We start from the raw sequence: 25088 nt of genomic DNA, 5'->3' as shown, positions 1-25088 counted from the left end.
TTTCTGAGAAGGGTTTTCAGGTTTCGCTCTTGTGTGTTTTAATCGTCTTTTATAGAAACAAGAGACAAGACACTACATTTCTACACCTTTAAAGAGGTTTACCTCGAGTACTGTTTGTTTTACTCCTATGTGGGTTATTGGGATCTTCAAGTGTCTTTCCATGCATAATATCTGTGATAGTCTAATGAGGACACTGCAACAAGAATAGAAAATAAAACACTCATGGGAACTCGACTAGTCATCGCTGTAGTATCTGAAAATAGCTGTTAAAGAGTACGTATTATCATGCTGAACTTCCACTTTGACTATTTTGTCCCACTGGAGAGGTAAAGTCATCGTCAGAAGTTGAATAACTCAACGTGACTATTCAAAAAAAGCCAGAGCAAGAATGAATCATGTGTTTTTTTCCATAGGTGATTTAAAAACCTCGCTAACATACTCAAAAGTCCTCAAAATTGGCTGTGGTAAGACGCAGAAAGGTTTAATTATACACTCTTTATCCTGGAGAGCTGACGTGATGTACTGGTCTGTCTTCATCAATCTACGGTTCAAATCCGGGATCAGCTGAAGGTGAAAGCTTCCCCTCCACGCTGCTGGTCGATAACAGGCAGCATGGGGATCGTGTACCGCCGTAATCCTGATGTCAGAATCGGCCCTGCGTTCTGGGATAAATGGCTTTCACTTAACAAAGTCCCGGTGACACTGTGTGACTTGGAAACAACACGACCACTTTACTGTGTGAGTACTTGACACACACACAAACACACACACACACACATACACACACACACACACACACACACACACACACACACACACACACACACACGTACGTATACACACACGCATACACTGCAGCGCCATTTGCGAAACATGCCATCGAATCCGTGTTGCGGCCACAATCAAAAGTAACTTTCACAAAACCAAGCCTTTCCACCGTGCCTTGCTGTGTTTGACCGGCTCCACCCCAAGTCCCCCCTCTGGCTACTGTATGCCGAAGAGGAAATAACAAACCGCTACTGTGCTTTCCTCTTTCCCTCTACCTTTTCAATGCTACTTTTTGAAATTTGAAGGAGACAGTCACTGGCACGAAAATTGAGGCATTGGCGGGTGAAATCTACTAAGTTAACTCTCTAAGATGAAAGAGAGAGAGAGAGAGAGGGAGAGAGAGAGAGAGAGAGAGAGAGAGAGAGAGAGAGAGAGAGAGAGAGAGAGAGAGAGAGAGAGAGAGAGAGAGAGAGAGAGAGAGAGAGAGAGAGAATTTGATAATATGGTAAAGATAGGGAATTTAATTGGGTACATGTTTTCATTGTTTCTTCATCAATTCCAACTGTAAACATGGACTGTGGTCAGTACTTCCCTTGTGTGCTGCAGGGAGAGAGAGAGAGAGAGAGAGAGAGAGAGAGAGAGAGAGAGAGAGAGAGAGAGAGAGAGAGAGAGAGAGAGAGAGAGAGAGAGAGAGAGAGAGAGAGAGAGAGAGAGAGAGAGAGAGAGAGAGAGAGAGAGAGAGAGAGAGAGAGAGAGAGCAAACTTTACACATAAAAAAAAGTGACGCAAAAATGTGCTAAATAAACACAAACATCAGTAGTGTTTTTTTGTGGCAAGTGGAGTGGAAGGAAAGAAATGAAAGTTTTAGCGAAAAATTCTCGCTGACTGAAATTCCGGAGTGCAAGCGACGTGGGTGAGTGAACGAGGCGCTTTCCTATTGTTGTTGTCCTTTATATTTTATTGTTACCATTTATGTTTAGGGGAACTTTGGTTTATTTGTGTGGAAATGCTCAACATATGACCGATGCAGGAATAACGAAAATATGTAAATAAAGAAAGACGTATGAATAAAAATTGAAAATATACAAAATGCAAGGACAAAGCAATCAGCACACACACACACACACACACACACACACACACACACACACACACACACACACACACACACACACACACACACACACACACACACACACTAGAGGCACGACCAGAAATATTTTCTATTCACACACACACACACACACACACACACACACACATGCCTGGTAGCTCAGTGGTTAGAGCGCTGGCTTCACAAGCCAGAGGACCGGGGTTCGATTTCCCGGCCGGGTGGAGATATTTGGGTGTGTCTCCTTTCACGTGTAGCCCCTGTTCACCTAGCAGTGAGTAGGTACGGGATGTAAATCGAGGAGTTGTGACCTTGTAGTCCCGGTGTGTGGTGTGTGCCTGGTCTCAGGCCTGTCCGAAGATCGGAAATAATGAGTGCTGAGCTCGTTCCGTAGGGCAACGTCTGGCTGTCTCGTCAGAGACTGCAGCATATCAAACAGTGAAACACAATGGAAAAAGAATACACGTGAATAATTTCAACATTCGATACACGACGATCTTCCCCACAATATTAAAACTAAAGAAAAACGTGAAGGGCGCTTGCGTGTTCCCCACTTCACACACACACACACACACACACACACACACACACACACACACACACACACATAATAACAACAAGAAAATCGTGTTTCAATTCACACTTTACTCATGCAGGAAAGTAAAAAAAACCCACTTGAAACAAACTCTTATCACAGCATGAACACAAAATATGTCTAGACAGCGCCCTGGAGAAATAGAAAAGCCTCACAGCAGGAAGGCAGCGCTACAGTGTGATATCTGGTGCCGCTATAATTAATGTGTCTGCTCCCTGAGGAGTCCAACAAATGCATTCCTAATGTCCTCAAACTACCCGAGCTGGGATAATTAATCTTTCATTTCTCAGTCTATTCTCAGTTTTGTTTATACTTCTCTGACATAGAGAGAGAGAGAGAGAGAGAGAGAGAGAGAGAGAGAGAGAGAGAGAGAGAGAGAGAGAGAGAGAGAGAGAGAGAGAGAGAGAATTCCCATTTGGATGCGCTTAATCACTCGTTAATCAACAGCGTGGAATCTTCCCTTAAGCGAGACTGGTGCGCACTTGCTGCAGACAGATGGCTGGAGGCATGAACCGAAAATCTGGGCCAACACTCTGCCGTTACCATTTCCCTGAGAATCCTTGCGGGACGTGTCAAATTCATCTTTCCATTATTGAGTTACGTCGTGAGAAGATGACGCATGGTATCGGCAAAGCTCCATCTCCAATTCAGCCGTCACTCTAACCGTCTAACGCCGTCACTACCGCCGTCACCCACGCACACCTCACAGGCAGCACTCACCAGCTATTGCCAAAGTCCCCAGTCACTCCGTAATCTTCACCTCTCTCACGGACAATACCTTCAGTTGTCCCTGGTGAAGGCTTCGCAAATACGGAAAACATTATCATGTGATAAGCTCAACTTACTCTGATCTGTCATTAACAATATAAAGGCATTTTGTCATTTGCAGATATATGTACACACACACACACACACACACACACACACACACACACACACACACACACACACACACACACACACACACACACACACACACGTCAGGTGCCAACATGGGGGTTGTGTAGACTTAAGAAGTATGATTATTAGTATATAAGAATATATACATGTATAAGTTGATTCAATATGTAAGATTTTCAGCTCTGTACCTGTACTAGCTGCCATTCAAATAAACAGGAATATTATTATTATCATTATTATTATTATTACACACACACACACACACACACACACACACACACACACACACACACACACACACACATATATATATATATATATATATATATATATATATATATATATATATATATATATATATATATATATATATATATATATATATATATATATATATATGGCAAAGGCAATTGTTAGTGTAAAATTTGATGAAACAGACAACTAGCAAATAACCAGTGGTGGGAGGAAGCTCTCCTCGTTATACAGAAGTGTTACCATACACACCTATGGAATATTAAAACATAAATACAAAATAAAAGCAAGAGCTGTGTCATGTTTTATGCACTGAATAGGATGAGAGCCGATTAAAGCAATACGTGATGAAAAACGAGGTTCATATCTAGCAATACACAGCAACAAAAAACTTTCGGTACATTAAAATATACATATTTGTAGACTTTTGGGTTTAGTACATCGCTGAGTGATCGGTGACCTGGTTTCTAGTTAATTGTGTTTGGCTGGAGTCTGAACTCTAGAACTCTAAGCCAAACTAGACACTACCGACCCGGGATCTCCTCTCCAAGTATCAAAACTTTTTATATTTTCTTTATCCAGATCATGACACAACACGTCTCAAGGCTCAAAGCAAGACCTGACTGGGCTGGGATAAGGGGCCAGGGGAGGCATGGAAAGACTGAAGGAGAAAGACTTCAAGCTGAGAGGAAATTAATGTAGAGAACCTTTTCAGCCTCTCGTTAACGAAAATGGTCGACAGAAAAACAAAGCTGGGTTGAGTCGCTCTTTCTACCGCCATGCTCTTTCTTCAGAACTGCTTCCTTCTTTTCAACTTATTGTTTACTCATGTCATACAAAGCCACCATAAACATGTTATCATTTACTATACGACAGCAACGTAAAGATAGTATCAAGTTTACACGGTTCACTCTGGAATGCAAGAATATCAATGCTTTTTACAGTATTATGAATCTTTAAAAAATAAGATTAAAGGTCACCAGTAAAGGGAGAATGTGGACATTATACCTACCCGTCACATGATCATTACACATCATTGTTGTCTATCGTTACACGTGTACTTCCTCAATAACCACTTTTATTGCTAATTGTTGTACCGTCCAGTTTTCGTGGATTTACAATGACATGTCGCTCATCACCGGTCATCATTTCATGTGTACTGTCAGTCGTGCCACCACCTGTCCAGCTTTTGTCACGGCCAGTGTTCGGAGGATTGCTGGACTGCTGCATGTCCAACTCTCAACTGACATCCTCGTACATCCGCAGCGTTACTGGTTGGTATACAAATCTGGGGATTGGGTCACCTATAAAATATTGCTGGCCAGAAAGCTTATCCATTTTTTACATCGTGTTGGAAATTGTACGGGAATGTTGGCAGAAATAACGTTTTCACCGAGATGAAACAACACACCGCAGTGCAGGGATGTTGCTGGATTTGTGTTGTGGCCCCCGCGGCCTGCACGAGGGCGCTGCTGGTAATGATTGCAAACAAGTCTTTTAACCGTGTGCACGTTTTCTTTTTTCATGTGTGTGTGTGTGTGTGTGTGTGTGTGTGTGTGTGTGTGTGTGTGTGTGTGTGTGTGTGTGTGTGTGTGTTAGAAATAATCTTCTGATTCCATTTTGTAAGACCCTCGTAGTGAGAGTAACGAACACACAAGCACAAGGACGCCACGATATCTAAATAATGTGGAGTGAAAAAAGTACGTCAGTTCTTCGGTTCAGATTTTCAGAAGGAGTAAAAATGTCTGACTTATTGATAACGGGGAAATGATTAGATTTCTCAGGGGGAAATGACATGCGACACTCTATTATCAGTGACTGGTCGACTTCTAGACAAGACCTGGTTAAAAAAACAGGCGCTCCTGGAATAAAATGTACCACCATCCCCAGCGGGAGGGGCTAATGAGGAGCATCAAAATGCATCACAGTGCTGGCGGTTGCTGTCAGGGAATATGGAGTGATGGGGTAGGCGGTACTCATTTAGCTTGGCTACAGGAAGATTGGCAGTTTTTATTCCCTGCGGCAGATAGAGGGGCGCTCCTTCGTTCTCGTGACAGGGAGTGAAGCGCGCGTTTTTGTTCTCGTGGTAGGAGGAGAAACGCTCTTATTTGTTCCCCATAGCAGGGAGAAAGGCGTTTCTTCATTCCTGTGACAGAAAGAGGGACGTTGCTTAGTTCCCGTGGCAGGGAGAGAAGCGCTCTTTAGTTCCCTTTGCAGGGAGACGGGCGCTCCTTCGTTCCAGTGGCAGGGAGAGGGACGCTCCCTCATCAGTGAGGTGGTGGTGTGTCCAGAAAGCATAAAACTTCTTTCTTACTTTGCGGGGATGCGGGCAAGGGCTGCGGGAAGGAGGGAGGCGTGCAGGAAGGCGGTGGGTGGGGTGGGCAGGAGTATGCAGGCCGGGGGAGGTGAGGGCAAGGCGAGGCTCCACGGTACTTCTAGCCGAAATCCAGATTCTCTCTCTCTCTCGATGAAAGCTCTGTCAGGCAATAGCTCACTCAGGTCACGCGTGGTACACATCTCGTGGCGCAAGACAATTCCATTTCCCGAGCAGAGCAAGAAATGAAGCTTGATGAACGGGGAAAAAAGAATGCCTGGATTCCGAAGGTAATACTTCTGCACCAGAATTCTTTTTCGTAATTTATTCCGATTCTTCCTACAATTTATTCTTAGTAAAATGGCATATATGCGCAGCTCGAAACTCTAATATTAACCCCTTCAATACTGAAACGCATATTTCCCATGATTTGGGGACATGATTAGACGATTTTACCTGCATTAGGATGGGTCCAAGGAGGTCAAAAGACTAATAGCCTGAATATTTACTAGTTTAATCCTCACAAAGTTTCTGAAGCTGTATAAAATCACTAAATAGTAACCGGAAGGAAAATGAAAACGCGGCAAGGTACTGAAGAGGTTAAATGTGTGTTTCGACGGTCACAAACCTTTCATTTCGTTACTTTCTTGAGCATATTACTCTATCATGGTACACGGTTCAGTATTTTGTATACGATTCTCATTCCATTTTCACTGCAAAATATATAAACGACAAAATGATTACCTGATTAACTTAGTTGTATTCCGGTATTGAATTTCCTCGCGTCACAACAACAATAAAGCAGGTCAGGCAAACACAACACAAGGATACTTAACACAATCATCTAGTTTCTATAACACGATGGAGAGCTAAGGATGAAATCTCACCAAAACTGCCTTTAAGAAAAAGGAAAGAACAAATCGATGAGGAGGAAGAGGAAAAAGAAGAAGAAGAAAAAGAAAAAAAAAGAGGAGGAGGAGGAGAATTACAAAAGATTACAGAAAGATAACAAAACAGCAATAGACCTTTTTATTCCTAACACGCTGGAGAGCTAAGTAATGTCTCACCAAAACTGCCAATAGAAAAAGGAAAGAAGAATAGGAATAGGAGTAAAAGGAAGAAAGAGAAAATACAGCATCAAAACGAGAGAATTATGCTGGAGAAGTAACCTGGAAAAGAATAAAGGGTTAAGACGCTTCTCACAGTTATGCTTACGAAGTGGCGCATTACGAGTACAAGCAGCGGGTGTCAGTGTTTTCCCTTATCAGTCAAAAGAAAAAAGAAAAAGAAAAAAACAACCCGTATGAGCTCCCGTAAAAATAACAATAATAATAATAACCCGTATCAGGGCCCCTAAAAAAAAATTAACCCGTATAAAAAAAATAAAATAAATAAAATAAATAATAACCCGTGTCAGCATCCCCCGGAAAAAAAATATCAGCCCCCTCCCTTAATAAAAAAAATAACCCGTATAAGCCACCCACAACAAAAAAGAAAAAAAAGAAAAAAATAACCCGTATCAGCAAAAAAAAAAAAAAAAAAAAATGTAAATCTATGAAAAAATTAAAATGTTGTCACTTGATATTTATGAAGCTTTGTGTGAAAGAATAATTATCTGTTTTAACCGCCATTAACATTTTATTGCCATTTCTTTCCTGTTACGATCATCCTTCATTAACATTTAGAGGACTGTAAAAATAATTAGAATTGCTCTCTCTCTCTCTCTCTCTCTCTCTCTCTCTCTCTCTCTCTCTCTCTCTCTCTCACACATACTAAATGCAAGCTTCATTTTTGTATTTTCTAGATTTCAGAATTATTTAAGAAACTCTGATAAGAAAAAATGTCTAAAAAGTTGTATGAAAACACTGCTTAGTAGAGAAAGGGTTGAGTCTGACGATGTTAAAGGAAAATGTGAATAAAAATGAGCAAGAAAAGTGTGAGGACAGTATAAGATTAAAAGAATAAGTAAATAAAAAGCTAAACGAACATAAAAGGAAAGGAAATAAAACTTAAACTGGAAACAATGAGAACAAGATACGCACTCGTGAAAAAATGAAAAAAATGAGATTAAGTGAAGTAAAATGAAATGGAAACACATTCAGAGTAAAGAAAATATCAGAGAGAGAGAGAGAGAGAGAGAGAGAGAGAGAGAGAGAGAGAGAGAGAGAGACGGAGAGGGAGAGAGAGAGAAAGGTGGCGGAAAGACACGATGAAACGGTAACCACAGAATTTGAAATCAGTCCATCCAGAGAGACTTGTTTTGCACACCACTCTCTCTCCCTCCTTCCCTCTCGAGCCCTCTCCTCTCACTCCAGCGCCTCCAGCCGGGGTCCGCTCACCGTCCCTAATCAGATAATCTCCGCGGCGTGACCGACATATCTGGTGAGGACAGTTACTAATGCACTCAATGGTCCGCTCCATCCAAGTAGGAAAAAATATACGTGAATGGTGCAAATGTGAGAAACGTGCGTAAATATGACTCTTTTATGTTTTCCTAGACAGAGAAGGGACGTATGAGAGAGAGAGAGAGAGAGAGAGAGAGAGAGAGAGAGAGAGAGAGAGAGAGAGAGAGAGAGGACACGTACAGGGAAAGTGGTAAAGTGGTGAACGAGAGGAAGCTAACCGTGGAAATAAGTCTGGGAGGGTTTACAGTGAGTGAAGGGTGTCGAATTGTGGCGACATAGTGTGGCTCAGTGAGGGCTTTGGGGGGATTAGTGCCTCAGTGGCGGCGCACAGAGGTGGTGGGGGGCGGTGATGGCTTGGCGGGGCTGTGGTGTCAATATTTGCAGCTGTGGCGGGTAGAGGAGTTGGTGGAATGTGTGGCGTGTTGATGGAATAAGAGCGCGGCTGAGGAGAGGAAGGTAAAGAAGGTGGGGTAGACAATGTATTCTTGGATCATATTGGTTTCTTGTTACCATGGAAACGTGGCCGTGATTGTCTCGTAAAGGTTTCCTCCGGGATCTGTTTGTTTGTGCGGGGTAAGCCGAGACTGACCCACGGCAGGGAATTTCATATAATTTTCTTACTAAAACATTAACTGATGATAGGAAAAAACAAAACAAAACATGAGGGTATTCTGTTTTTTTTCCCATTTTTTCCCAATTCTATCAAGGAGGATCGATGACCAAGGCAAAAATCCAGAGAGAAAAAGAGGCCCACTTAAATACCATTCACAAAACGATGTAAAAAAGAAGAATGATCGAGTATTGTTGGAAGTCTAGAAACCTATCTAAACCTGTCCTATTACACTACTCTGCATTTCACTCAAGGGACTTATCCGTTCCCCTTGACAGATTAGGTTGTTAGATTCAGACGAGGAACTTATCGCGGGGAGGAAATTGTTTGGATTGAATTTTCAGGAAAGGATTTGGAGAAGTGACACGTGTGATACATAAATGCTCTGAGCAGGACTGGGGGCTTAGTGACTGGACTGACTGAGTATCCAAGTCAGTGCCACTTACATCTGCACGCCACGTTTCAGGGAGGTGGAGTGGTAAATGTGTGCAACCGCAGGCGCGTGTCGTAGAAGTGTCTAACAAAGCGACAGGTGCACAGCGAACATGACTAAACTTTGCAAATTAGCGATGTCGGAAAGTCCAGATGTAGCGTGTAGTTTAGTAGCAAGTGTGGGAGTCTAACAGTTCGTCTTGGGAGCAAACTCTTGGCTGACACTGCGGTAAGTTCGTGACCGGAAGGAGCAGAACATGCTTGGATGCTTGATGGGTCACTTGAGCGTTGCCAAGCTTGTCAATTTAAACCTCTTCACTACTGGGACACATTTTTACCTTGAGATTTGTGTACGATTAAACTATTTTATTGACTTTAGGAAGTGTCTATGGAGGTTAGAAGATTAATGGCTTTTGTCTTTATTTTAATCCCCCACATAAGTTTCTGAAGCTGTATAAATAATCAAATAGTAAATAGAATGAATATGGAAACGCCTTCTGGTACTGAGAGGTTAAGATATATTGTCATTACTAACAGAAACACACTTGAGAGACCGTACAAATTATCTTAGTTTTATTTATCATTATTTTTTGTATAGTTAGCGTTAGTTTTATTCATATGGTTAAGCCGGCTGGGTTAGGCAAGAACAAACACACTATTCTTACTATATTTACAAACAAAACTCTATAAATCAATTAGTGAACTCTTTTTCTCCACACGATAAATAACGAGCCGTATCCCACAAACATCGTATTCAAATAAAATCTACTACGGATCTAATCAAACACCATTAACCCCCTTAGTACTGGAACGCATTTCTACCTTGAGTTTTGAATATCATTAGACGATTTTATTGACATTAGGAAGGGTCGATGGATATCAGAAGATTGATGGCCACAAACTTCACTATTCTAATTCCTACATGAGTTTCTGAAGCTGTATAAAATCAGCAAATAGTAAGCAGAATGAACAGGAAGACGCGTCATGGTGCTGAAAAGGTTAACTCTACACCAAGCCATCATTATCATTCCTAGCGAGTTAGTACAGCCATAATTGTTCCTCATAATAACTTCACACCTATTGCTACGATGACGATAATGAACAGTGCCGCTTGTAGCCGCTTAATGTACCGATCTTGCATTCCATTACCACACGTCAGATCGTCAAACATTAAGCACGGGAGCGTTAAGCATGCTTCCCGTCCACTTAAAATCATTAAACACCACGTACCATCCTGTCGGCCTCTCTACGCAAACAGCTATAACAATCAATAGGATAATCCCACGTCCCTAATGTCTGTGTCACAATGGGCGATTAGTTTCAGCTTTTGATCACTAGAATTATGCATCGAGAGAGAGAGAGAGAGAGAGAGAGAGAGAGAGAGAGAGAGAGAGAGAGAGAGAGAGAGAGAGAGAGAGAGAGAGAGAGAGAGAGAGAGAGAGAGAGAGAGAGAGAGAGAGAGAGAGAGAGAGAATAACAGTGCGTACATTTTTCACTTCCCCGAGACAGGCATATCACAAAACTCAGGAGAAAAATACCTACCAGGGATTGTCTTTTCTGCAGCACTACACGCACAACGAGGCGCGGCGGGATCGTATTTCTTCTGTAACGTGGATAGAAAATATGTTCCCGCGTACTTCTGCCTTCATTGCTTCCATCGTGGGGGTTCCTTCCAGCTCCTGCCTTCATATCTTGAGGCTCCTCTTATCCTCCTCTCGTCTCCTCGTCTCCCGGTAAACTTTTAATTAAGTCTTCCTTCTCTCCTTCGTGCGGTCTGTCCACCACATTCCCTCTTAGTCTTCCACACCCACACCCACACCCACACCCACACACACACACACACACACACACACACACACTATCCATTCTCACTTCATCCGGTGCCAAACTTGCAATCAATCACTTTCTTACAACAACTTGACACATACTCACATGCATTCCATTTGACACGCACAACTCCTTCTCTACCCACAATCGCTTCACCCAATCCTCTATAATCTACCAGTATTTCGCTCTCCTCCACCTCCCCTCTCGCACTGCCACTAACGCTTTGTTCTCTTCCTGAGGCTATTTTTTCAAGGGTATACAGAGATGATTAGCCGGGTTCTCGCGAGCGTTCAGCGGATAATAATGTAAAAATTTTGTTAATCTGTCACTAGAACCATAAAAACGCCCTCAAAAATCCGTTGAAAATAGTGGACATGCGGTGCCAAGGTGTTTCACAATATGATAATCTGAAAACCATATTTTCAAACATTTCTACATCTCTCCTCCACTCATTTAGCCCCTTTAATACTTAGACGCAATTTGACCTTGATTTCTCTGTACGATTAGACCATTTGCTTTACATTAGGAAGGATCTATGGAGGTCAGAAGATTAATGGCCAGAGCCTTCCCTATTTAAATCCACCACATAAGTCTCTGAAGCAGCTGTATAGAATCTCCAAATAACAAGCAAAATAATAAAAAAAAAAAAAAAACGCGCCATAGCACTGAAAGGTTAAAAGGGACTACATAAACTTATAAGGGGTTTTCAATAGATGATTTCATGGCTCTATTGACAGAATAACATCTCTACATCTTCAGCACGAGAAACACAGGGCTAATCATCTCTGTGGCTTTAGAAAATAGTCGCGGTGAGAAAGCAAAGCATTTCTGAACACGGGCCTCTCCCGCAACACCGCCTCTCCATCATCGCCCCTTCCATCTCAGCGCAGTGTTACACGATATCCTGTGGCACTTGTCAGCTCGATCATCACACCCTCACCTCCAAAGCCCTGACCTTTTTATGTCTCAATGGGGGAAGCGAAGGGAAAGTGCTTGTTATTCAATAGAGCTGTAGGAGGAAGGCTCAGCACAGTGGGGTGGCGGAAAGACGTCTAGCAACCTCTGGTATCTTTTGTGGATTGCTTACATCGCTGTTGAGTGTAAATAGTTTGCGTGTGAAGTGACACTCGTGGAGGAAAAGTTATGTATAAGTTCTGTTTTCTTGCGTGTTATTATTTTTTTATGAAGAGTAAAGAAGTATAAAGCAAAGAAGAATTAAGAGAAAAGAAGGAAAATAATAAGAGTAAGAGCGATAGTAATGATAATGATGGCAATAATAGTAGTAGGTAATCATAATAATGATAAAAAACAATGGTAATAATAAATACAATCATAATAATAATAATAATAATAATAATAATAATAATAATAATAATAATAATAATAATAATAATAATAATAATAATAATAATAATAATAATGATAATAATAATAATAATAAGAAATACTATTACTACTACTACTACTACTACTACTACTAGAATAAATAAATAATAATAATAATAATAATAATAATAATAATAATAATAATAATAATAATAAGAAGAAGAAGAAGAAGAGGAAGATAAGAAGAAGAAGAAGAAGAAGAAGAAGATGAAAAAAGAAGAAATAATAATAATAATAATAATAATAATAATAAGAAGAAGAAGAAGAAGAAAGAGGAAGAAGAAGGAAAACAAAGACCGTAAGCTTCTCAGTACAAAGACGACGTTAGGGACGGTGAATAATTGAACACAAACCCTGAGGCTGTAAAAAAATGAGGGGACTTACTGGAATAAATCTCTCCTTCAAAGTACACTGGACTCACTCTCTCTCTCTCTCTCTCTCTCTCTCTCTGGATCAATGATGTCCTTGTCCAAAGCATCACAGTGGTTGGGTTGAGACTGAAAACGCATTACAAAACATAACCTTCTCTCTATCTACACTGACACGCGCCTCTCTCTCTGTGAACGCTTTATTTATCAGTAATAATGTCACACACAGCTGGCGGCAAATAGAGGCACAATAGAGGCGCAGGAGGTGGTGGAACTCTCTGAAGGGCGGAACCATATACATTCTTAAACCTATCGATGTCTTGCTTGGAATACACACTCCTTCAGGAACCTGTCGCTGGTGTTTAAGAGTATTTTCATGGTTCGAGAGGTATTTTTAACACCTTCAGCACTAAGGCACCAGTTTAATTAATATCACCAGAGGATGATGTTAAGATTACGTAGATTTTTTGGGGGTGATATTTAAGTTGAAAATATATAAAGCTTCACATCCGTTACAGGTCTTTATTAATTATATTTCTACACTTGAGGTGATATAATTATCAGTAGTAGCGGATGAATTAGCAAAGGAGTCTGTCATTAATGAAGGAAACACTGCGAGGACCACACCAGACTAGTCATCTCGGTGGAAAATGCGCACGAAAAAAAAAAAAAAAGCATTTCAAAATACACATCCAGATGAACGGCATTTTGTTTCTTGTGTCACTTTTCCAATTTGCTTAGTTTCGCGCCTCGCCTCTCGCCCTTTCACGACAGCGCCGCCTCCTCCGGGAAAATCTCATTTAATTTTCACGCTCTGTTCGGGGTTAATGTGGACAAAACTGTGAGCCGGCGATCTTGTTACCGTCGCTGCCTTGTTACTTGCACGAGTGATGCTTCAGTATTTCACTCGCTTGTCAACCTCTTCATCATTCTTATTTCCTGTTCCTTCACCTACAGTCCTTCATTTCCTGCCTTGTATTTTGCAAGGACCACAGTGGCCCTCTTTTTTAATCACAGTTAAGGATGTAGTCATTTGGAGCAGTAATTCTAAGAGAGAGAGAGAGAGAGAGAGAGAGAGAGAGAGAGAGAGAGAGAGAGAGAGAGAGAGAGAGAGAGAGAGAGAGAGAGAGAGAGAGAGAGAGAGAGAGAGAGAGAGAGAGAGAGAGAGAGAGAGAGAATTAAGAGTTTGTCGCATTTGTAGCAATGAAAGAAAACCAATAACGATAGTACAATGATCTCGTTGTTTTTCATCTCAACACTTTACAAGAGAACAACAAAACAACAACGACAACAACAACAAAAATAAAGGAAAATAATGGAGGAGGAACAACGACAAAGGCAAGAGGAGCAGCTACAAGAAGAACAAAAAGCTAATAAGAGGAGACTGTTCTGTTAAGGAAAAGACTGAAAGAATATGAAAAAGGGAAAGAAAAAGGAAATCATAGCACCTTTAATACAATTCTTGCACACGTTACCTTTTCCCGAGGGAGAGAAAAATAAGACCCGACGCACAAGAGGGAACGAGAGAAGAGACGAGAAGAGTAACGAAGTGGAAAGAAAAAAGAGAGGTAAAGAGTCCTGCTGGTTAATCTCGTGGTGAGAATCTTTCCAGGAGATGCTAAACGAATCGTGCTCACCAAGTGCTTGTCTGTTTAATCGTGTGTCCGTCCCTTCGCCCGCCTGTGTCTGTCTGTCGGTCTGTCTGTCTGTTCTTCCTTCTATCGCTCATCGGTCTGTCTTTCTGTCTCTTTCCATGCGTCTCGTCGTCCATCTGTTTGTCTCACGTGTACTATGTATAAAATTTTTGGTTTCATGTATAAATGAGAAGCAGCATTTCTTGGACATCCTAGTACCTAAGCCCTATACTACTATTGCTACTTCTCTCTTCTTCCTCCTCCTCCTCCTCCTCCTCCTCCTACTCCTGCCACTACAACTTCTGGGAAATATTAGGGCGTAGCAATTCCTTCGATGTCGTAAAAAGGACTGAAAACGAGCGGCATGGAGAGCTGGAGGCCAATCTCCCGGGAACTTCATGAAACAATACAATAAACAACGCTTGTTTTGTGTAATTCATTCCCGTTTTTTTTTTTTTTTTTTTTGTTTCCTGATGTCAATTCACATGTGGAGGAAAAAAGTGACGTTGGCTGCAGCGTTTTATAATCACCAACATTTCGATGGACGGTGCGGACACCTCATACCTGGCGTCACACATGGATTTTAGATGACAAAATAATTTTTCATTATTTCTTGACAAGTACTTAGTGTTATTGCTGAGCATGTTCACAAGACAAATAAATAAATAGAAAAAATAAGCAAAGTGAATCAAAATAAAGAAAGAAGACGTAAGGCAAGAGAAAAGGGCGACATTCGTTTGGCATGTCTCCAGGGTTTTGCCCCGCTGGCAGCGTAGCGAGGCACAGAAAGGCACGAGTGAGCTGGTTCCAGCACTGCACACCCTTGCTGGGGCCGTAGTTACTTGCCCCATTTGGCTACATGACAAGTGCGACCACAGCAATGGTGCCGCTTCCCGCTGGGTAATGGGTTTCATTTGAATGATAAAATCACAACGGAAGAGATGCAAGTTTCTAGAGAAAAGTTTGCATGTCTCTGGGAAGCAAATCGAGTTTTGAGAAGGCAACGCGGAGATGTAGGCCATTGGCATCTGCTGGGGAGGAAGGCTTCACTTACCTGAAGGAAAGATGTACTATTGAACTCGTGGAATAGATTGATACACCTGATGGGAACAAAATGCAGGTAATCTAGAATGTTTAAGATTTAAAACACAAATGTTACTTAGAGATATCACGTCGCAGGTCGCTGACTGGTAATACAGGGAGCAATTTGCTTAATGCACAAAAATAGCATAATTCTTAACTAATCAGGGAGCGTCAAAGGTCAGACTGCGTTGAAAGGCAAAGCGTAGCAGAAAAAATCAACAGTAAAGATTGATTTCTGATTGCTTCAAGAACAGAGGATGAAGAGAAGGGACGGAGACTAAGTGAATGTAACGCATGCAATCAAGACAAAGTGGGCAGCGTTTATTACAGGCAAGAGAGTGTGACCTGCAACGTTAATGACACAGCAATTCTTTACGGAGATAGAAAGATTCATTGATTGCTTTGACGGTCACAGGAAAACCGTGAAAACATAAAGAAGGAAACCAACTCGATGCTGTTACAAATTTTAAAAGATAAAAGAAATCTTCACGAGTAAGATATTCTGTAAAAATAACACAAAATGACGGAAATGCATTTTGTAGTACATAAAAAGCAAGTATTATCAGAAGCAAAAGTGCATAGGAGGTTAAACGTCAAGTAATTCACTTCTACATGACCTTGCGTTTTCCATCAATCTTAAGTTCTCTGATCTGCCGACAAACACCTTACAAGAAGCGTCAATTGGTAGATTCTTAGATCGAAAAACTTGAGACAGAGGGACAACGTGAAATACAATGAAAATGAATGTGGTGTGTCACTTCTTTCACTGAGCCTGACTGTACAGACGTGGCTACTCACCCATCCAGGTGCTGTTGGTGATGATCTGAAGAATCCTGGCGGGGTCCATGGCGAGCTGGGTCGGTGGGGCACGCGGTTTGTTACAAAGTCAGGACAACAAGCCTGACTTTTGCGTGTGACGCTCTTCCCTTCCACTAACAAGAGAATTTGGTTTTCTTCCAAAGCTTTCGACGAGATGCGTGGCGTTGAATTCCTTTTAACTCAATCAGTATTCTATTTGGTCCGGTTTAAGCCTTCTGTGACCTTCAAATGAATTACAGTGTGGTCTGGCGGGTGTGGATGAGCAGACTAGGATTAGCAGCCACGTGACAGGAGCGAGCGTTGTGAATCTTTTGCATCTCTGAACACCAAGCAGCATGATACCAGTCATCTGGCCCATTCACCACCACGCACAAATTACCCGCAAATTTCGAGAATCTCTTGTTTGATCTAATGAAGTTATTATTAGATTTAAGAAACAGAGAACGTTCAAAGAAATAATAAGTACTGACTGTATATCGTAACAGTACTGGCTAACACAGATATTGTTCTTCGTTACTCTTCTCGTCTCTTCTCTCATGTGTATAACTCATCGTTGCTCTCGGTATGTTATCTACACACACACACACACACACACACACACACACACACACACACACACACACACACACACACACTAAATGACAGCAACAGTAACCACATTTTATTTCTTTATTATTAATATTCCCGCGTGGTGTTTCCGTAAAGTTATATTGGCAAACCACAAATGGGAAGGCGTCCTTTCCCTCTGGTTGTCCTTTGGGAAATTTGCGACGGAGAGGCGAACAGCTCCCTGAGGGCGCTCTGAGCACGCGCAATTTTCGAGGAGAGGGACTTTAATCGCAGACTTCCCGCTGCTGCGTCCACGGCATTCACTTAAGAGTCAGGCGTCTCCGAAGGAAATGGAGGCAGGTAGCGTCCAGAAAAGAGACAAGAGGCTGAAGAAGGGAGATGAGAGGAGGGAAGACTGTGTGTGGGAGAGGGAGGGGAGGCGGTAAAGGATTGGGAGGAAAGCGAGAGAAGAAGGGGAAAGAAGTGGAACAGATGAGCAAAAAGAAGGAAAGTAGAGGAAAGGAATGGTCAAACATACAGATGTAAACAGGCTCAGTACTCCGACAACTCAAGGTACGCCTTATTCTTTGTCATAGAAGCTAGTGTTTGTTCCCTGCTTGGAGTGTTTCTTCACACTCTCTACTCTCCAAAGACCCGGGAATATTTTTTTCCCCAAGGAAGCGCTACGCCAGTGTTTTGGTAATTGCCACTAAAGTCAGTTCTGGCAGAGAATCAGCACTGCTTGTGCTGGAGTGCCTTTACGTGACCCAACACCAAAAGGTCAGCACTGCGTTGCAAGCAGCGGCATTGCAGGTTGCAGGGACAGGGAAACAATACAATGGAGAGTCTCCAAGGGGGGAGGGGGTTGACTCGCTCGGCTGAGGCTGCTTCTCCCTCACTAAGTAAATAATAACACAGCGGTGGATTCGCCTTTCCAAGAGGCTACTGAGGCCATTGGCGCGAGGTGGTCTTACTGAGGCTGTGACCTTATTGGCCACAATCTGAGAACATGACTCTACACTTCCATGTCCGGCACAATAATGATAAAATCTCGTAGCGATACACCACCACATTCCCTGAAGAGAATAATGTCCAGTCTGTTTTTCTTTTCCCTTTACAGCAGAACCAGTGGTATGAAATGACGGAGGGTTATACTAGTTCTCAGAAAGGTGAAGCAGATTGTTAAAACAAATGGAATAAAAATGAAATGAGGGAAATATTGCAATGAACGAGATAAAAAGACTGGAGGAGAGAGACGGAGTGAACTTTGATATGGAAAACGAGAGAGAGAGAGAGAGAGAGAGAGAGAGAGAGAGAGAGAGAGAGAGAGAGAGAGAGAGAGAGAGAGAGAGAGAGAGAGAGAGAGAGAGAGAGAGAGAGAGAGAGAGAGAGAGAGAGAGAGAGAGAGAGAGAGAGAGACAGAGAGAGAGAAACACGAAGCTTCAAATTTCGATGCTAATTCATTACATTTTGGAGTAGTGGGGAGGAGGAGTCGTTTATGAACAATCCCTCGGTTATTCCCTCCTCCACAACAATATCCCCTGTCCCCATGTCTGTCTGATCTTTCACTAGTCAAAACAGTATCTTCAATCATGACCACTAAAAGGGTGTCTAAACATCACTAAACAGAACCAGAGAGAGAGAAGACTATGACACGGTGAGCACAGCGGTGACAACCTCGTCTGAAACAACCTCACCCATTGCACCGTAACACTCTCCAGGGAAGGAACACTGGCTCTATTCGAACTTGCCATGTCTTTCGTAATTTCTGTATGATATATTTGCCGCCCATGGCACGGACTTACATGTTATTCTGTGATTTCCCTTTATTTGTTGTTGATGTTCTTCATGTGTGCTCTAAGCAGCTTTTCTACTCTCTCTCTCTCTCTCTCTCTCTCTCTCTCTCTCTCTCTCTCTCTGTGTGTGTGTGTGTGTGTGTATAACGGATAGTTCACATCTTTTCAGATGTAAAATAACAGAAAATTCTTTACCAATCTACTCAAACCTCGTCTTTTCTCTCCTATCGCCTAAAAGAAGGAATTATTCTGCTCCCTTTCATCCCAGCAACTCCCCGTGCAGTGTTCACCCCATTACAGGCAATGCTTCCTTACGAGGGTTAGTTACCGAATCCCTCGATTCCCTCCCGCCACTTCATCTGGCAGGGAACCACGTCGCTTTAGTTATGAAGCAATTCATCGTGGAGAGCATCTGATCCGCGGCCTCCTTTCAACACTATTATTACATCGCCTGTGGTCTAATAATACGCTGCTGTGGGAGACACGTGTGTCACGACAGATACTCTGTTTTATATGTCATCTGTGTCCCTCTAATTAATTTGAAAACATGTCAAAGCTTCCTGTAACCGAAGGTGGAGAAATGGGTGAATGAAAGCGAATAAAGGGAGAGGGAAGAGAGAGTAAGAGAAGAAAGACAGCAAAGAACAATAATGGAATGGCGAAGGTGAATCATGCATTAGAGGAGCCAGCTATTCTATTTTGCATGAACCACTCTAATGCTTACCACCCTTATCAGTGCCTCAACCACCACCACCGCCGCCACCATCATCGCCACCATCATCGCCACCGCCACCATCACCGCCACCACCACCACCACCACCACTCCTTCTGTCAGGATTTACCAGCCTTATGGTGTATTCTGTGAAGCTTTTATGGCATCCTGCATGCTCCCATTCAGGTACTCTATGGATTGTTGCGTATGAGAGAGAGAGAGAGAGAGAGAGAGAGAGAGAGAGAGAGAGAGAGAGAGAGAGAGAGAGAGAGAGAGAGATCTAGTGTTTTCATTCGATTTGAACAAAAGACAACTCATGTAAAAACACTAAATTCCAAACCTGTGCACTGAGAATGAATGAATAATAATATTTTCTTTGGTATAAATTTCACGCTGACGATTGAGCCATTTCACCGTGAATTATGCTGCCAAGAAAAGAAAAAAAAAGTACAGTATCACTAGCAATATCGAAGGATTATATGAATCTGCAGCGTAAAAATATGAATTGAGTTACTTCAAACAGCAATGTGACAGCGAACTATATCGTGCAAATGTAAAACTGATTAACAAAACACTTCACAAAAAGCTGGTGAATCTTCGTACATTAAAAGTGCAGATCAGTCACATGTCCTAAGCTTATTGAATATTATGCTCTTGTTTAAATGACAATGATATTCTAGTTAAATCTTTGTTCGCCGGAAAATCTACTCTGCCGTCTCGTCTTCTTCCTTTCCACTGTAATAAACGGTGATCAGTCTTTAAAGTATTACTTATTATCAAACGATAAACTATTACTCGAATCAAAGAAACACTCTTGAACACGCCTGACATATTCCAGTAGCGCCTGCTTCAGAAATAGTCGTTATGAGAGCCTACAATGTCCAAGAATAGTGCTGAGTTATAAGGTTATCACATCTATTCACTCAAAAGCTTATCGGAAAGTAGAAATGAGCAATGAAATCTTTCCTGAGCGAACATTGCCTGTGGTTCAAAATACATCTCTCAGCGAGTCAAGTTTATCATATCGTGTTTATCCCCACTTAGTTATGAAGTAATTTGGGTTGATATTCATTTCATCATGTGATATATTTTCGCAGGAGTTAATTTACTTGTGGAAGGGCGTGGTGGAGTGGTAGCGGAGACCTTTCATCAGGACATCCCAGCTTCCCGCCTCTAATTCCTGCTTTATTATATTTCCCACAAAAAACGAGTGGTCCACATTACCGAATTCTCAAACCTAATCAGAGTGAGCGTGGAAAATCTCTTTGTCGCCTTTCTCATTTTTCCTCAAGGTATTATTCCTACGTTTTTTTCTGCCTTTCTATTTCTTATCTTTTCATTTTCTTTTCAACGTCTTTCTTAAATTTCCTCATGCCTTTTCTTTTCTTATCTCTCCTCATTTTTCTTTTAACACCCTACTTGCATTTTTCCTTTGGCTTTGTGTTTCCTATCTTTTTTCTTTCTTCATTTTCTTCTGCTCCTTTTTTCCTTATCTTCCTTCTCATTCTCCTAGCATCCTAAGTTCTTTTTCTGCCATTCATACCCGGATCCTCCCTTTCGCTTTCCTTCAGATATTCCTCCTACGTTTCTATCCGGTCTTCCGGCACGTGCCCTTTTCGCATTATTCCTATTCCCCGTCGCCTACTTGTTTCCGCCATGCCTGCCCCGCCGCTCCAATACGGCGGCTCCCAGGTTTCTTGTGAACTTTCTGAAGACTCCATTCCTCTTCTACCGAGTGTCTCCTGATCTCCTCTCTATTCCGGAGGTTGGGAGCGAAGAGGAAGTGGCAGAGCTCGCCCTCCTGCCCATGAATATAGAGCAAAACGTGAGGTGCCGCCCTTCAGGAGGAGAGGCGGATGTGTCTGTGGGACCCGGCGAAAGATTTAGGGCGAGAAGAAATTGCAAATGGTCCGAAAAATCATTTTGCATCTCTTACTTTGAAAAATGTATGTGATTTTATCCCGCGTGTGTTTCTCAGTCTCTCTTTTATTTAAAAGTCTTCGTTTTTCAATTCATTTCTCTATTTTTGTTGTGTAATCGTATAATATTTGTGTCTCTCGATGTTTGGCTTTGTTTTGTTCATGTTCTTCTTTTCTTCTAATTAGTATTGTTATCATTACTAGTATTATCATCATTATTATTACTACTACCATTACCATGTTTTACGAGAAATAATTTCCCCTGGAGCAATGTCCTCGTTTCATATACTATTGTTAGCATTATTTCTTTTTTCACTGTTTCAAACTGACAATAATTGTTGGTGGCGATACTGGGTTGTGTTCCAGGTCATATTCTCTTCTACTAATGTTCGACACAAAACAATATACCGGATATTATCTTACACAACACAGTAATCAATGCTTATGAAATCTATTTTTTTGTTATTTAATTATGTAATGTAATAGTACAATGATACCTGGCGTTTTCAGACAAATGAATTACATAAATTAATTAAAAAAGAGATATAATAACTTAGCTCAGTTCACAAGTAATATAATATAGGGTAAAATAATAACCCAACTTGCTCTCTCATTCCTGCTTATTCCTGGTGAAGGGACAACGAGAGCCTGAAGGGTCACGGTCCTTCTGGTGTAGCAGTGAGCCGTGTGTTGTGAGGAACGTGACTCATAGAGATGTACGGAAAATATGTTATATAGAACCTGAGAAAAAAAAAATGACACACACACACACACACACACACACACACACACACACACACACACACACACACACACACACACACACACACCAAGCCTTTCGCAAACATTGTCGCAAAGACGTAAATATAAACAAAATGCCTAAAAAACACACAGTTATCAGCGCAGTGCCGCACCAACACGCAAACAGAACGAGACTTTTGACCTTGTTTCCTACATTTCGTTCTGATTATTCACATTTTTTTTTTTGTTCCTTCCTCGTCGTTTTATTAGCCAGTGAAACGCGGGATGTGAACAGCAAGGTACTAGACCCCCTGCGTTATGGTCAACCAGTCGAGGCTCAGCGAACTCAACCCATTATGCAGTATACAGATCCCTGCCAGTCTTCTTTTCCAATTTTTTTTTCTGTGCTGTTAGCTGACGAATCCTGCTTGAGCCGCACTGGGATGGCGATGACGTGCGGACAGTCTGAGCAATGATAGTTTTGCCTCGCTAGTGTTTTCATTGTTACGTCTGCTTTCTATATGCTGGAGTACCTATGTTTGTAATGCTATCGCCCTTATCTGCCTGTTCACACACACACACACACACACACACACACACACACACACACACACACACACACACACACACACACACACACTTCAATAAATACATACACCACAAATCTCTCTTATTTTTCTTTCCCAGAATCTCTCATTGGTTCACGTAGCAATGAAGCCGTAAAATCAAATTTCAGAAGCAAATTAACAAAGAAGGAAATAAAAACTACACATAAAAGGGAATTTTTAATTTTCCTGCAAAATATTTATTTGATCGGATCGGCGTGCATGTTTGAAATTGCTTTCAACGGAATGAAAATGGAGGAATTTAATTCATATTTCCGTGCAATTTGATTCCACAACAGATTTATTAACTAAGCGTGAACTACATAGCGCTCCAATATGTACTTATGATACTGTGCTTCGTCTCTAAACATACCAATGATATCAAAACTATACAATGTTGTCAGTGCAATGGTTAAACAAACCGTTCTCTTGATCTACGTAATAGTGATCTGAGGTGAGCTGTGAAGTTTGTCTATGGACGAGTTTCAGCATCAGCGGCCTCCTCGCATGCCACTGATACCTTGAGAAAGCAGTGTTCTCACTACGCGCTGCATCTCTTGATAGGAGCATTACAAGGGAACGACACTGACACAAAGGCACACCTACTGTTTCGTTCCTTCTTTCATTGAAATAATCTGAGAATGAGCCAAAGAAAAAGACTGACAGAGACCAAAGCAAATACAGAAAAATGATCAAGACTGCTGTGATTGCTGAGTGTACGCTGCTATCAGCGAATCACATAGATATTTCCAGCTTTCTCTGATGTATTAAATCCAAATATTTCATATGTCTTATAAAAGGTATTCGTTAATAGAATTCTTAAATCTTTAATTGCTATTCTTTTTCTAAAGTTATTGGTAATGTTTTTGATTGTATTTATTATGCACATTTTTATGATTTCATTCGCAGCGTAGGTATTAATTAAAACTTAAAATTTTGTACCATTATAATTTAAAACTTAACAAAAAATCCTTATAATTCAGTAGAGTTAAAAATCAATATATGAAAATATAGACAGAAAAGGACAAATACAACTGGTGTAGTCGAGTTTACTAAGTTATTTCCATATCAGTATTCCGATTCCATTAAGCTTCAGTGAACCGGCAACTTTGTATTCATTTTTTTCTTTTTCATCTATCTATTATTCTTTTAGCGCCATCTTGATGAAGTTTGCCGCGGTCAGTTTGGAAACCTAATTCAGTTATATGTGCATCCTTCATATGGGTCAAAATTTTCGTTCTCAGTGTTACAGAAAACAGATAAATTTGTAACATCATTTCATATTTTTCTAGACGAGGTGAGGCAAGAAACGGTCTAAAGTTTCCATCAGTATATCCTTTTAAGGTCAAAGAGGAAAACAAATCTCTTAGAGAAAACTTCAATCTTCTCGCTTCACTAATTCTTCTCATAAGATATTATTCTTTGTATTCTTATAACTCAATAACAGTCCCACGCTTCCCTGTAAACAGTCAAAATGAAGTAAGAAAATGTAAAAACACGCAATTGTTTTTCACTAAAGACGCCACAACACGAGGCAGCACGCAGCCAAGTGGTGGGAGGCGGCGGGGGGGTTGTTTCCATCTGGAGTCTTCTGGAGAGTGACCCACATGCTTTCTTTACCATGACTCCTTCTGGCAAACTTGGCCAATTAGCGATGTTGTATACCCTTTTCTTAGCGCGGCACTCAAGGAAAGCCGTATTGCTTCTGTCAAACTTCAGATAACAAGAAAAGAGAAAGCAAAAGCAAACGAAAAAAAAAGAGAAAAAACGTGCCATTATTTGTCAACTGGAATTTTCTTTGATATGAAAACTTAAACTGAGAAAGGAATCACCGGTAGATCTTTCTATATTTATCCTTCCAGTATCTATGAAATTAAATGATAAAACAGAGCAAAAAATACCTTACTTTAAACTTAATGGAGACAGGAACTTATAACCAAAAAAGTAACTGTGTCAATTTAAAAAAAAAATCGAGAAAGTCCAGATATTTAAATTTTCCCAGAGTAATATGGAAGAATCTGAAATAATCACTCCTCATTACATCCTTAGGGACAGGAAGCATTAATAGTTACCCCTCCGGACGAAAAAAAAAGGCTGTGAATAAATACTACATTGGGATCGGGCGAATGCGTTCATTACTCTGGTTTAATGGTGGTTATAAATACGGAACCAATTCACGGAGTCCCAAAGGAAATACTAAACTGGCCGCATTTTACATCATTTGTGTGGAAGGAGGGAAAAAATGCAGCACATGTTTATTAC

General features: G+C 41.2%; 1 protein-coding gene across 2 annotated transcripts in view; it reads right to left on the bottom strand.

Annotated features, from left to right (window-relative positions):
* LOC123515493 (putative neural-cadherin 2) overlaps window positions 1–25088 on the bottom strand; it is a 76518-nt gene that overhangs the window by 16902 nt on the left and 34528 nt on the right. Inside the window, exon 1 of one of the 2 annotated variants that reach the window (XM_045274103.1) lies at window positions 16484–16948. The exons of the other annotated variant lie outside the window; for it this stretch is intronic. Coding sequence (XP_045130038.1) covers window positions 16484–16532 — 49 coding nt within the window. The 5' untranslated portion in view covers window positions 16533–16948. Of the gene's footprint in view, window positions 1–16483; window positions 16949–25088 lie in introns of those variants that run through there. 2 annotated transcript variants of the gene reach the window in all.

The sequence above is a fragment of the Portunus trituberculatus genome, chromosome 39 (genome assembly GCF_017591435.1).
Source record: "Portunus trituberculatus isolate SZX2019 chromosome 39, ASM1759143v1, whole genome shotgun sequence".
In the NCBI taxonomy this organism is placed as follows: Eukaryota; Metazoa; Arthropoda; class Malacostraca; order Decapoda; family Portunidae; genus Portunus; species Portunus trituberculatus.
The sequence above is the reverse complement of the archived record's forward strand: the minus strand, read 5'-3'. Positions and strand labels throughout refer to the sequence as shown.